Source organism: Capsicum annuum, chromosome 4 (assembly GCF_002878395.1).
Source record: "Capsicum annuum cultivar UCD-10X-F1 chromosome 4, UCD10Xv1.1, whole genome shotgun sequence".
Classification (NCBI taxonomy): domain Eukaryota; kingdom Viridiplantae; phylum Streptophyta; class Magnoliopsida; order Solanales; family Solanaceae; genus Capsicum; species Capsicum annuum.
The window spans coordinates 203081065-203096157 of record NC_061114.1 but is presented as its reverse complement, the minus strand read 5'-3'; the positions used below and the strand labels follow the sequence as shown (position 1 = coordinate 203096157).

Below are 15093 nucleotides of genomic sequence, written 5' to 3'. Positions count from 1 at the left end.
CATTATGTTTATAAATTCATGATTTTGGAGTTATTTTCGTGGAAATTCATGTCTTATTCATAACTTATACATTGTCATGAGTAGTTGTACTACATGTTATGAAAACCTCATTACCTAGGTTCTAATGCATTGATAATTGAATAGCTATTCTTTTAGTGTCGCATATTTTAGGATGCTTTCAGATAAAGTGTCGATACTTCTGTCTCAAAATTTAGTACTTATGGCTTACCGATTATTCAATATAAATTCAGTTGGGAGTAATACTTAGCACCGAGAGAACATAAGGATAAAGGATCTTTCATCAATTAGGTTGAGACCTTTAATAGAAATCTCTAAGTCCCCAAAAATGTTGCACTATAGGATTTAAAGGGTCTTTTGTTAGATAGGATGATGCCTTAGTCCTTTAGACACCAGATTAGTGGATTCATGCCAGTCTGATACACCCAAAGGGCCCGCAAAGCATTTTACAAGGACCCAAGTCTGTGAACTTCAACATTGCTAAGAGTTGTTCATGAAAAAGGATGTACTTGAGTGCACTATGGAATCTTTTAAAGAATTCAATATTTTTATAATAAAATTTGATAGGTCATACGATGAGAAGAAAAAATAGGATTAGACTTTCATGAATTCAACATCTAAGCAAAGCCTTTACTTTCATTAAGGGTATAAATGTAACAACATAGGGTCTTCTTTGTTTGCTTAGTATAAGTAGCTTCTTTTATGTTGGAAGACTTAGATTTTGATGACTAAAAATACTCAATTGTTACTAAGATATTCTGAGAGCTTGCTAAGTTTTTAGTTGCATCTTTTTTGGAAAGAAGAGTTGTTTAGGATAACAATTTCCTTGAGTTTCTTCTTAGAGTTAGGTACTTTTTGGGATATTTGAAGAAGGTCACTTTAATTTAATAAAGTTGGTTGTCTTTGATTCTCAATTTGTATCTGCCTATTTATCTTTTTTTATTTCTTTGTTCATCCTACTATTATTAGTCTTAATTGTGTTTCATTTTCTTTGTTAATCTTAGCTTTTGTATTAGGATTTTTATCGTATCCAGTGTTTATAGGCAATGTTCGTACCCTTGTAGAGGTACCAAACACCCATACAACTAGGTTTACTAGTTGGGCCATGTTTAGCTCAGATTGGGTATGTAATTCAATAGTAGCTCCCACGATTTAGTCTCAATTATAGTGTGACTTGGTATTCAGTTATTTAGCACATGATTGTCAGTTCTATGTTGTATATACTTTGTCATTGCATCAGTTATATTCGTTAATTTTCATGCTCAATTTATCATTTCACAATCAGTATGTTCAATTGCATATAGCATAATATATACCTCACATGCTCAATACATTTAAAGTACTGGCAGCATAATTCTTTGCGCTATATTGTATCATAATATAGGTATAGACGACCATCATCCAGACTACAGTTAGCACAAATTTGTAGTACCTCAGTAGAAGAGTTGGTAAGTCCTCGTCATTAGGGGACTAGTTTAGCATTTTATTTCATGTTCTATTGTAGTTTTAGAAAGTTAGAATTAGTTGGACGCTTGTCCCAGCAACTCAGCTTAGCGGAGGCTTTCAGACATATAGACTCATGTTTGCAGCTTTTATTTGTGATAGATGTTTTCTATATTAATTTGGTATTGATTTTCATTTAATTACTATGAGATGACTCAAATTTTCAATTTCTACTTAGTATTATTTAGTTTATATGATATCTTAGTATTTTGATAGGTCATAGGTTAGCATGGGGTCACTTGTGACTCTAAACACCATATTACGACAAAGATTTCCTCTCAGATCATGATATTAACCCGGATCAATCAATGATACCTAACCTTATACTACACTTACTATATCTCCATTTGAGGATATAGCAAGCAGCGTCAATTGGATTTTCTATTGATCTAATGACGTTTATTCTTTAGTAGCTCCTCTCATCCTAATCATACATAGATACTGTGTCTTGGGTCAATCCTTCATTAGTTTAGTGCTCTTCTACTGACTTAGATTAGGTTCTAAAAAATTATTTAGTAGAATTTTATACTGTATTTTTATGAAAAATTTTTGTTTTAACCATAAAGTTATTTATTCATGGAATATCGTAACAACTCAAATTTTGATGAATTATGTGAAATATTTATTTTTATATGATTTGATCATTTTACCCCTTCCAATGGTCGCGTTGTGGTACTTTTAGGTGAGGAAATGATTAATGTTATTTTCAATGCATTTCGATGTGATTTATGTAAAATCATGATTTTTTGTGGATTGAAAAGACTTATAGTTGACGTCGATCATCATTGATTCATTTGTGTGTCAGATTTAAAAATGGACTATGCCAGCAGATTTGGAACGTCAATTTTAGTGTGGTTACACGGTTGGTGTGATTTTATGACTTTTAAATCTCATTTCGACATTTGGTTTGAAAATTTATGAAACTGGATTTATGGGGTCAACTTTGTGAAAAGAATATTTTTTTGAAAATATGATATCGTCATTGAGTTCATGTGTAGAATTTGATAGGATAGCATATTTTATTTGCATTCACGGAATTCCAAATAAACCCTAAGGGATCCGCGGAGACTTGGGCCCTATATATACCCATGTTTCGATATTTTTTCCCGTTTTTGAGACTTGGATTTTAGGGTTTCACACTTTTTTGACTAATTTCTTTCATTTCAAAGCATGGGTAAGATTTTAACACCTATTTCAACTATTTTTCTCTAATTTTACCTTCTAATTCTTATTTTAACACTGATTAAAGTGAAAAATTAAGAATTTTGACCCAGAAGGCCTAAAACTTGTATTTCTTTGATTCAAATCCCATTTTCAATTGGATAAGTTTCTAATCTTATAATTATTTCTCCTAATTTCATCTCCAAACCAACTTCAGATTCTTGATTTCAAAAAGAATTTTCAGAGATTTTATCAGTATGCTTAAACATAGTTTATCGTTAATTTAAACCTCATTTTTAACTCATTTTTGGGTGGATTTTCAAATGTATACACCTAAAAATAGGGAACATGTTTTTGAAATAAAATTATGTTTTTAGCCTTTTTTGAAAACCTATTTTGAGGGTCCATTTTGATCCCGACTTGAAAATAGGTAATAAGGGCATCGTTGGCTTTATTTTAAAGCATATATTCTATATTTCCATATTTTAGTTGATTCTAAGTCCATTCGTTAGCAGTAAAGGCTTTGGATTGAAGGATTACAGATCAGTTTTCGATATTCAAGGTAGGTTATGACTTAACTTTCCTCAGACTAGGTTTGGTAGTTAATGTTAATACGAAAGCATGTTAAGGATGTGAGAAATAATCATGAAAAAGGCTAAGTTTATTGTGTTGTGCCTGTGTGGGGGCCTATATGTTGATGTATTTGGTGGTTTTGAAATATTATTTGTTATGTGTGACAGTGTGAGGTCTTATATGATATTGTTAGCCTTGTATATGTAAAATTAATTATATTTTGCTAATGAACAAGCCTAATGTGGTATGAATGGTGTATTCTTAATTGTATTATACTCTATTGGCATATGGTTTATGTTGAATTTTATTGATGGTTGAAAATATCGAGTGGATTATTGGCTCACTTGGTTAGTATATTGATTGGATAGGGAATTACTCATTTGGTTGATTATGAGCATTACATCCTTATATCATACACATTCATGAAACATTTGAACCATCGTGGAAATACTGAAAAAAATTGATTTTTTTTGATAGAAAATATGACATCTTAAAAACCCTCCACCAAAGAATATGTTGAGGAAGAGATATGTATATGAATTAGATATGAATTGTATACGGGTTGATGAACCCCAATGATTTTACGTAGGGAAGATTAAGCTCTGTAGGTGTATAAGGAGGTTGTGTGACAACCTCGCCCATCATATCATCATCGTCATTATATTTCTATTTATGTTATAGTCTATCTGTGTTGTATTATCCTCCTTGATGTGATACATATTTATGTGTGTTTCTTTTCTTGTACTTGTATGTATAATATTTGTCTAGTTGTATACCTTTCTCATAGTTGTTGTGGAATATGTGAATATTATAGAATTGTTAGTGGAGACGGTGTGGGTTACCGTTTGGTACATCATTTGATTCCAGGTTACATGCCCTTACTGTGTGTTTTGTGTTGTATTATCCCCCTTGATGTGATACATATTTATGTGTGTTTCTTTCTTTGTACTGCTATGTATAATATTTGTCTAGTTGTATACTTTTATCGTATTTATTATGAAATATGTGGATATTATAAAATTACTAGTGGAGACGATGTGGATTATTGTTTGGGACATTATTTGATTCCAGGTTACGTACCCTTCCTGTGTATTTTGTATGCTTTATTTTCTATTTTTTTCAATCGGCCTATGATACCTACTGAGTACAAGTGTACCTTACTCACCCCTATTGCACCCTTTTGGTGTAGATCCTAGTTTGAGTGTGCCTCATGGTGGTTTGTTCAGGTGATATTTGGACCTTTTTGAGGTAGCAGTTGATTTTTATGCATTCGGATTTGACCTACTACCATTTCTCATTTAGTCTATGTTCTTACTTGAATTTAGAGACAGGGTTGTTCCATTTTGGATACCTTATGTATTTGATATTTGAGTTATACTAGTTAGTTCTTACATTGTGACATTAGGTTTTTGGATTATTATATTAATGGTTATGTCTTTCTGCTTTTACTTTGTTGTGTAGATTAGCCTCATTCTAGAAGCCTTTTCTTGGGCTATTGATATTATTTCCCTTTTGTATTAGATTGTGTGATAGGCTTACTTATCAAGGCTTACCTTGATAAATGCCATCATGACCATTGGTTTTTAGGTCATAACAAATTGGTATTAGAGTATCCGGGTTCATTATCCTCAATGGTGTAAGAACGAGATATCTAATGGAGTCTCACAGATTAATACGTAGACATCAATAGCTATCTTTAAGAAGCTCTAGGATATCTTTAGGAAATTTCACGCATTTTTTTCGTATCATGTGAATGGCCTTCATACCTGATGTTCTAAGTCATATTTCACTCTTTTTTACATAGATAGTGATGACTAAATCTCAAGAGGTTAGAGATGTGGAGCCTTCATTCAAGGGGAGGGCCCAGTCTAGAGGGAGAGTTGTGAGGTAGTGGACAGGCACAAGAATTATCCCCATCTCAGAGTAGTGCTAGGGTACTTTTCCCTGAGACATGGGTTGATTATATTGATGGTGTGTGTCTTACTTTGGTTCCACTGAGTTCGTCTACCTCAGTCTTGGAAAGGTTATTGGTTTGGTCATTGACCTATTTGGAATGTGCTCCTTTGAGTGTGCTTGGTGTTCCCCCAACTCCGAGTATTGTACCTCCATTTATGTAAGAGTTTTCTTATAGTATTCCGCCAGCCTCGAGTGTGGATCTTCTGGCGGTATCTACTTCTGCTTTTGGTACTCCATAGACTCTGAGTGTTATCCTCCTTTAGCACCTATATCTGAGTATGGTATTTTGAGGTCAAAAGTTCATCTTTCGTCTAAATTACTTCATCAGGTGGAATCTCATCCAGCTAGATTCACCATTCCTCATCTTATTGTGAGTATGAGGATCAAAAGAGGTTTTATAGATTCAATCATTTGGGTCAACCAAAATTCAGTGTTGTTGTGGGCGAGAATGCCTATGAGTTCTTGATTGACTATCGTGAGAAGTTGCATAACCTAGGTTTACTTGAGCTTCATGGTATCGTATACACTATCTATCAGTTGAGAGATGCTTCTTGAGATTAGTAGAGGTCACTTGTTGGTTGCATACCCCTTTATTCTCTTGAGATGACTCGAGACCAATTTTCTGAGGCCTTTTTGGAGAGATTCATGTCGTACAGTCTAAGGGATAGAATGAAAGATGAGTTGGATCACCTGGAGTAAGGCTCCATGACTTGCAGAGTATGAGGCATGCTTTTATGCCTTGACTAGATATTCTTATGCCAGGATTGTCACCGAGCCTGAGAAGATTTGAAAATTTATGAAGGGGTTAGATGTTTCTTTTCAATTAGCTATGTCTCAGATAGCAGTGTTAAGAGTATCTTTTTAAAGTATAGTATATCATGCTAAGATGATTGAGGGTATTTTTCAAACATCTCAGGGAGGCGCCAAGAAGATACACCATATGGGTGAGTTCAGAGGTCACACTTCTTAAGGTAGAGATTTTATAGATTGTCGTATATCATAGTAGACCAGTGCAGGCATCCTTTTAGAGTTCATATATTGGGTCTTCTGGTTTAACAGTTCAGAGTGGTCATTCTCATCTAATCATACCTCCTCCTATTGAGTCGATCATAGACCTTGTTATATGTGTGATGAGACTAGCCATTTGGCCAAGGACTATCCCCATTGTGTGTTCAGAGCTACTCCTATTTAATCTGTGAAAGGTAGAGGTTCTACCATAAGTGTGCGAGGCATAGGTAGTAGTGCCCTCGGCGGTAGTTGAGGGGCTATTCAGTCAATTGGTGGTTATGAATAGTGTTATGCCATTCTTGTTAGACTAGAGATAAAATTTCCAACGTTGTTATCATAGGTATCATCCCCATTTGCTTTAGATCTGCATTAGTGTTATTTGATCCAGGATCGACTTTCTTCTATATGTCTGCATAATTTTATTTAGGTTTTGATTCTACTAGTAAGCCTTTTGCCATGCTTACTCGTGTATCTACCATTGTAAGAGACTCTTTAGTGGTGGATCGAGTGTACCAATGATGTTTTCTGACTTTTGTTGCGTGTGACACTTAGGTATATTTGCTTGTCCTAGATATGTTTGACTTCGATATCATTTGGGTATGGATTGATTAGCTCCTTACCATGTTGTTTTATGTTTTTATGTTAAGACAGTGACTTTAGCTCCGCTAGGTATGCCAAGGATATCTTGTAAGGGCGTGCTTCATTCAAGTCCAAAAGGGTCATATCTTATGTTCAGGCTCGTCGCTTGCTTGAGAAGGGATATTTGTATTATTTGGCTCATATTCGTGATAGTAGTGTTGCTTTACCTCCTTCTTTGGATTTTGTCTGTGTTGTCTGTGAGTTCAAGGATGTGTTCCCTACCGATTTTCCTGGTATGCCTCTGGATCATGATATTGATTTTGTCATTGATGTTGAGTCGGGCGCTAAGCCCATCTCTATTCCTCTTTATAGGATGGCCCCAATCGAGTTAAAAATATTGAAAGATCAGTTGCAGGAGTTAATGGATAAAAGATTTATACAACCTAGTATGTCGCCTTAGGGTACACCTTCTTTGTTTGTGAAGAAGAAGGATGGGTCAATGCGTATGTGTATCGATTATTGACAGTTGAACAAGGTGACGATTAAGAATAAGTATCTTCTTCCTCATATTGATGATTTATTCGACTAGCTTTAGGGTGCTTTGATATTTTTAAAGACTAATTTAAGACTCGGATATCAATAGTTAAGGATTAGATCTTCGGATATTCCAAATAAAAATTTTCGGACTCGATATAGTCACTATGAATTCTTGGTTATGTCTTTTGGATTGACTAATGCCCCAACCGCATTAATAAAGTTGATTAACCAGGTATTTTTATCGTATCTCAACACGTTTGTCATTATATTTATAGATAATATCTTAGTTTATTCTAAATGCGAGACCACTCATGAGGAGCATTGGCCGATTGTGCTTCAGAAATTGAGAGATGAGAAGTTGTATGCGAAGTTCTCCAAGTATGAGTTTTGGTTGGAGTATGTCTCTTTCTTGAATCATGTGATGACTGAGGATGGCATATGTAGTTGATCCGACCAAGATTATAGCGGTTCGTGATTGGGCTAAGCCTACTTCACCCACTAAGATTTGGAGTTTTTTGAATCTGTAGGCCATTATCAATGTTTTGTTGAGGGTTTCTCATCTATTGTAGCTCTATTAACCAAATTGACCTAGAAGAAGATTTCTTTTCAATAGTCTGATGCATGTGAGGCGAGCTTTGAAAAACTCAAGGATTTGTTGACATCAGTTCCTATCTTGACTTTGCCTAAGGAGGATGTGGGTTTTATTGTATTTTGTAATACTTTACATGTTGGGTTAGGTGATGTGTTGATGCACGAGGGTAAGGTGATTGCGTATGCTTCTCGTTATTTGAAGCCCCATAAGAAGAATTACTGTACCCAGGATTTGAAGTTGTACGAGGTTGTTTTTGTATTGAAGTTATAGAGGCACTACTTGTACGGAGTCTATTATGAGATTTTCTCTTATTGTCATAGTCTTTAGTATTTCTTTACCCAGCGAGATCTTAATATGAGTCAGCATCGTTGGCTTGATTTTTTTAGGATTACAACTTGACTATTCTCTAATATCTGGGCAAGGCTAATGTGGTTGTTGATGCCTTGAGCCGAAAGTTGACTAGCATGGGTAGCTTCGTGTATCTTTTGATCCATGAGAGTCCTTTGGACTTAGAGGTTCAGTATTTAGCTAACCAGATGGTTAGGCTTGACACCTCAACACCTGAGCATGTTTTGGCATTTGTAAAGGCAAAGTCTTCTTTGATAGAACAGATTTGAACTCATCAGTTTGATGATGTTGGATTGAGGTTGATCGGGGAAAAAGTATTGAGTGGTGAGGCTAAGAAAGCATCACTTGATTCAGATGGAGTTTTTAAGATTAGAGGTCGAGTTTATGTGCCGAGAGTGGGTGATTAGATTAGATTGATTTTGGAGAAGGCCTCTTGTTCCAGTTATTCTATCTTTTCAGGAGTGACTAAGATGTATCGTGACTTGACATAGCACTACTAGTGGGGTGGTATGATGAAGGATATAGCAGATTTTGTAGCTCATTACCTATGTTACCAGCAGTTAAAGGTCGAGCATATGAGACTGGATGGTATGCTTCAAATATTACTCATTCCTATGTGGAAGTGGGAACGGATCACTACGAACTTCGTAACTGGGTTAACTCGTACTTCTCATTGTTCTAATAGTGTTTGGGTCATCGTAAATCAATTGACCAAATCTACTCATTTTATCTCGATACAGGTTTCATTCAGTGCTGAGAGGTTGGCCTGTATCTATATACGTGAGGTTGTGCATCTTCATGGTATGTCGATGTCTATCATCTCAAATAGAGGTTCAGTGTTCACATCTCACTTTTGGAAGACTTTTCAAGATGGATTGGGTACTCGAGTCGATCTTGGCACTACATTCCATCCCTGACCAACGGTCAGTCGGAGCAGACTATTCAGGTTTTTAAAGATATGCTCCGCGCTAGTGTGATGAATTTTGGTGTTCAGTAGGAACAACATCTAGCTATGGCGGGATTTGCATATAATAATAGTTATGATTCTAGTATTAATATGGCTCCTTTTAAGGCTTTGTATGATAGGAATTTTTGCTCTCCAGTTGGTTGGTTTGAGGTTTTTGAGATTAGACCTTGAGTTACGAACTTGCTTCGTGAGTCTTTGGATAGAGTTTAGATCATCCAGTATAGACTTCGAGCATCCTAGAGTAGGCAAAAGTGTGATGCGAATCGTAGACTTCGTGCGTTGAGATTTGGTGGTGGTGATCATGTTTTCCTTTGAGTCTCACCTATGAAAGGTGTGATGAGGTTTTGGAAGGGGGGCTAGCTTAGCCCAAGGTATATTAGCTCGCTTGAGATTCTTTGGACTGTTGGTGATGTGGCTTATGAGATGGCTTTACCTCCAGATTTATCAGTTGTTCATCCATTTTTCATGTTTTCATGCTTCGTCGTTACTTTACGAATGAGTCACATGTCATTCGTTGGGATTCAATCCAGTTAGATGAGAGGTTTGTCTTTCATTGAGGAACCTATCTCCAGCTTAGCTAGATATATTAGGCAATTGCGTTCTACAGTTATTCCAGTGAAGACATCAACTAGTAGATGAGTCTACTTGAGAGGTCAATTCTGATATGCGCAGTTCTTATCCCCAACTTTTTATTGATTCTGGTATTTTTCATTGCCTTTCGTTTGAGGACGAACTAGATTTTTAGTGGTAGATGACGTAACATTTCAAATTTTAATGAATTATGTGAAATACTTATTTTTATGTGATTTGACCAATGCATCAAGTTACGTTATAATATTTCTGGAGTGTGGGAAAGATTGGCATGATTTCAAATGCATTTCGGTGTGATTTATGTGAAATTATGATTTTTTTTATGGCTTAAAAAGTCTTATAGTTGACTTCGGTTATCATTGATTAATCTGTGCATTGGATGAAAAAATGGACTGCTCCAACAGATCCAAAACATTGATTTTAAGTGGTTACATGATTGGTGTGGTTTTATGGCTTTTAAATATCATTTCGACCCTCGATTTGAAAAATTATGAAATTGGGTTCGGGGGTCAACTTTGTAAAATGATTTTTTTTTTTTTGAAAATATGATATCATCATTGAGTCCGAAGCATCGAACTTTATAAGGTAGCATATTTCGTTTACATTCACAGGATTTCGAATGAATCCCGAGGATCCGCGAAGTCTTGGACCCTATATATACCCATGTTTCGCCCTTTTTCCCCATTTTTGAGACTTGAAGCTTAGGGTCTCACACTTTTGAGCAATTTCTTCTGTTTCTAAGATTGGGTAAGCTTCTAAACACTTATTTCAACTACTTTACTCCAATTTTATCATCTAATTCTTGTTTTAACGCAGATTAAACTGGAAAATTGGGAATTTTGGCCTAGAATGCTTAGAACTTGTATTTATTCGATTCAAATCCCCTTTTTAAACCGTTATTATTTGGGTAGTTTCTAATATTATAATTATCAGCTTTTTCTTAATTTCATCTTCAAAACAACTTTAGATTCTTGATTTCAAAAAGGATTTTTGAGGATTTTGTTGGTAAAGTTTAAACATGATTTTTTTTCTTCAATTTGGACCTTGTTTTTAACTCATTTTCACTTGTTTTTTTATCTGTAGACTCCTAAAAATATAAGAAACATGTTCTAGAAATAAAATTATGATCTTATCCTTCTTTTTCAAAAACTCATTTCGAGAGTCCGTTTTGACCCCGACTTGAAAATAGCCAATATGGTTATCATTAGTTTTATTTTGATGCATAGAATCTATATTTTCTTATTTTAGTTGATTCTGGGTCCGTTCGTAAGGAGTAAAGGGTTCGGATTGAAGGCTTGCGAATCATTTTTCGACATTCGAGGTAGGTTTGGGCTTAACTTTCTTCAGAATGGTTGGGTAGTTAATGTTGATACAAAAGCATGTTAATAATGTGGAAATTAATCATGAAAATGGTTAAGTTTATTGTGTTGTGCCCGTGTGGAGGCTTGCCTATATGTTGATTTATTTGACGGTTTTGAAACATTATTTTCTATGTGTGGCTGTGTGGATCTTATATAATATTGTTGGCCTTGTATGCGTAAAATTAATTATATCTTGCTGAAAAGGCCTAATGTGGTATCAACGGTGTATTCTTAATTGTATTCTGCACTATTGGCAGATGATTTATGTTGGAATTTATGGATAGTTGGAAATATCGAGTGGATTATTAGCTCACTTGATTGGTATATTGGTTAGATATGGAATTACTCATTTTGGTTGATTGTGAGCATTACATCCTCATATCATACACATGCATGAAACATTGGTACTACTGTGGAAATACCGAAAATAGTAAAAACATCGTTTTTTCTGACAAAATATGTGACATCTTAAAAACCCTACACCGAAGAATGTGCCTGGGAGGAGATATGGATATGAATTAGATATGAATTGTATACGGGTTAACGAAACCTCCATGGGTCCTACATCGGGAAGCTTAATCTTCATAGGTGTATACAGAGGTTATGCGACAACCTTGTGCATCACACTATCATCACCATCTTCATTGTATTTGTATTTATGTTATGCTCTTTGTGTGTTGTATTATCTCCTTGATTTTATACATGTTTACGTGTGTTTATTTACTTGTACTTGTATGTATAATATCTATCTTATTGTGTTTCCTTCTCGTATTTGTTGTGGTATATGTGAATATTATAGAACTATTAGTGAAAAGGTATGGGCTGCCATTTAGAACATCTTCTGATTGTACGTTAAGTTCTTTTAGTGTGTATTTTGTAAGCTTTATTTTCTACTTTGCTCAATTGGCCTATGATACCTACTTAGTACAAGTGAACGGCACTCACCTCTACTGCTCCCTTTTAGTGTAGATCCAGGTTCGAGTGCGCCTCGCGGTGGTTGATTCGGGAGACATTTAGAGCTTTTCGAGGTAGCGGTTGATTTTCATGCATTCGGAGTTGACCTACTATTCTCATTTAGTCTATGTCTTTACTTGTATTCAGAGACAGAGTTGTTCCTTTTTGGATAGTTTATGTATTTGATTTTAGAATTGTACTAGTTAGTTCTTACACTATGACACCGGATTTTGTAATTATGGTATTGATGGTTATGTCTTTTCGCTTTTACTTTGTTGTGTGGTTCGGCTTCATTCTAGAAGACTTATCTTGGATTATTGATATTATTTTTCTTTTTGTATCAGTTGTGTTATAGGCTTACTTGTCAAGACTTGTCGCGACAAGTGTCATCATGACCTTTGATTTTGGGATCATGATAATTATTTATGTTTAAGGTGTAATAACGTCTTCCGCAATAATTGAATTGACGATTTGGTAAGGGTTCTCCAATCTAAGGTAGAGTTGGGTAGGTGTCTGCACGATCCGTGATTTGAATCGTGACAGAGGCTCACTGCAGAAACGCCTTTTATGACACTCGTTAAAATAGGTAAAAATCATTTATTGTGCAAACAAAATCTCATTATTATATATTAAATTTTTTGACCAGTTTAACAGTACAAATATTTAATTTCGTTTCATTTCTAACTTATCTTTAATTAATAAAATCTCATAAATTAAATATACAGATAAACTAAAATTAAATGTTTAATATTATAAATAAGAAACATACCGCTTAGTGTTGTGGTCATCTGAAGGCCAATAACCTTCAACAGCTATGTCACAGAAAAATTCTATGTTGAGCAGGTATCTATTATTTGCTTTCTGGTGAAATAAATATTTGTTTAAATGAATTTTATCAAGTTTATGTTCATACATTAATATATAAGTATATCTTTTAAATGTTGTAAATCGTATGAACATCATCAAATAAAAATTTTGCTGAAAAAATTAGGAATAAATATATTTTTATATTCAATCGTACATACGTGGTACCTCTGTATTTTAATTTATTATTAATAAAAGATATTATACTTTTTACTCGAAACTGTCTATGTTCAATCTGATTAGATACTTTTAATTAGATATGCACGTATTGAAGATCGTGATGATGAATTTACCTCAGGCTCATATGTACCTTTGGAGGTATTTCTTTGGCCTACTCTTTCTATTCTTTTCTTTCGGTATGTGTTTATTTTATTTATTTTTTACTTGTAATTCAACCAATACCATGAATATCTTTTGTTCTTGTTATAGGAAAATAATGTGAACCCCAATGTGAATTTTGTTTCTTCAGTGTTGAAAATTTCAAAATGTAAAAAAAGAAGGAAATGTGGTGGAAAATTATTATTATTATTGTTATTGTTATTGTTATTGTTATTGTTATTGTTATTGTTATTGTCTCTTTTCTTGAGTTGTTAATGCACGTTCAAATTTTCTTTTATTATGAAATGTTAATTATAACTCATTTGTTATCTAAATATGCAGGCTCGCTATCCACGTGGTAGAATGCCAATGTTATATCGTTCATCTTCTAATTCAGTAGTATATCTCGTTCCTAATTTATTTTTAGTATTTAAGCCATCACTTTTTTCTTAAAACATAAATTTTCAAAAATTTTGTATACCTGATGATTTAAAATTAATAAAATAATTTATTATTTTTAATTTTAATGAAATTACTACAGAGAGAAGTTATTGAGCAAGAAGATAGGCAATTAAAGAATGAGCATCCAAAGTTGACAAGGTAACATGCCTCTTTGGTAAAGATTTTAAAAATATTTTTAAAATATTTAAATGAATTTATTTATTTTTAAACACAATATGTTTTGGATATCTCCAAAATTTGCATAAACTTTTTGCCTTACTATTTTTGCGACGATTTGTTTAAATACAAATAAATACAATAGAAATTAAAATTACCATGAATGTATTTGTATGGCATGAAATGCAATAATATGATTGCAAAAAAATTGTAATAATTGTTGATTTGAAATGTAGTCATGTTGGCAACCAGTTGTACGATCCAAGTTTTGTTGTGAGGGGTCTGCCAATGGATCCTTACTTACGTATGCTTAAGGAGAATCCAAACTTTTGTAAGTTATTTTCCTAAATTCATTAGTCCCAAAAAAATTAAAAGAAATTAGTATCTAATGTGCACTAATTTTAATTAATTATTATTTGTATCAGTTAAAATTGAAAGCAAGCTTGAGGCTGATCGCAAGGACAAAGTGAAGATTGATTTAAACAATTGAGGAATATTATGTTGTGGTTGAAACTATTTTCTTTTAGTTCTTTTAATTTCGTAGCTAGAGAAGTGTTGAACTTCTTGTTAATTTCAAAATTTTTTATTTCATAGCTAAAGAAGTCTTGAACTTCTTGTTGTCAGTTTCAAATTATCAGTAAATCGTATTTCTTGATAAAACTCTTCAAGTTTGAATGTAAGCAGCATGTTTCTTATTTCAACATCCTTTTGTTATGATTTATATTTTAGTATGTATAAGTGTTCCGCCCGTTTTAATTTATTCACCTTAAATATTTTAAACAATCAAAAGAATTTTTCTACCATAAGTTTTAAAAATATACTCTAAATGTTTTTAATTATTAAATATCATAACTTATAGTATGTTTATATAAATTCTAAACATGTAAATTTAGAAAAAAAAAAAAAAAACTTTTTTTAAGTCAAAAGTCACACCAAACATTAATTAGTTTTAACCATATACTTCAATTTAAGTTAAATAAATTAAATAGACGGGCTAATAGATTTGACTCTAGATGAATACAAAGTATTGTACCATAGACAATATGATAAGAAATTGATCTTTGAATAAATAAACAGTTTGATAAAGCAATATTTATTACCGAATAATAGAGCAATTATATGTATATTAAGGTCCTAGTGCATCT

The 15093-nt window shown here is 33.5% G+C and overlaps 1 protein-coding gene across 1 annotated transcript; it reads left to right on the top strand.

Moving 5' to 3' along the window:
- Positions 1 to 12950: 12950 nt before the first annotated feature.
- LOC107869551 lies at positions 12951 to 14679 on the top strand. The gene is made up of 6 exons (XM_016716071.2): positions 12951 to 12991; positions 13270 to 13330; positions 13673 to 13729; positions 13872 to 13930; positions 14185 to 14279; positions 14374 to 14679. Exons 1-6 carry the CDS (start codon positions 12963 to 12965, stop codon positions 14436 to 14438), a joined length of 366 nt encoding a protein of 121 aa, XP_016571557.1. The 5' UTR covers positions 12951 to 12962; the 3' UTR covers positions 14439 to 14679.
- Positions 14680 to 15093: the final 414 nt, after the last annotated feature.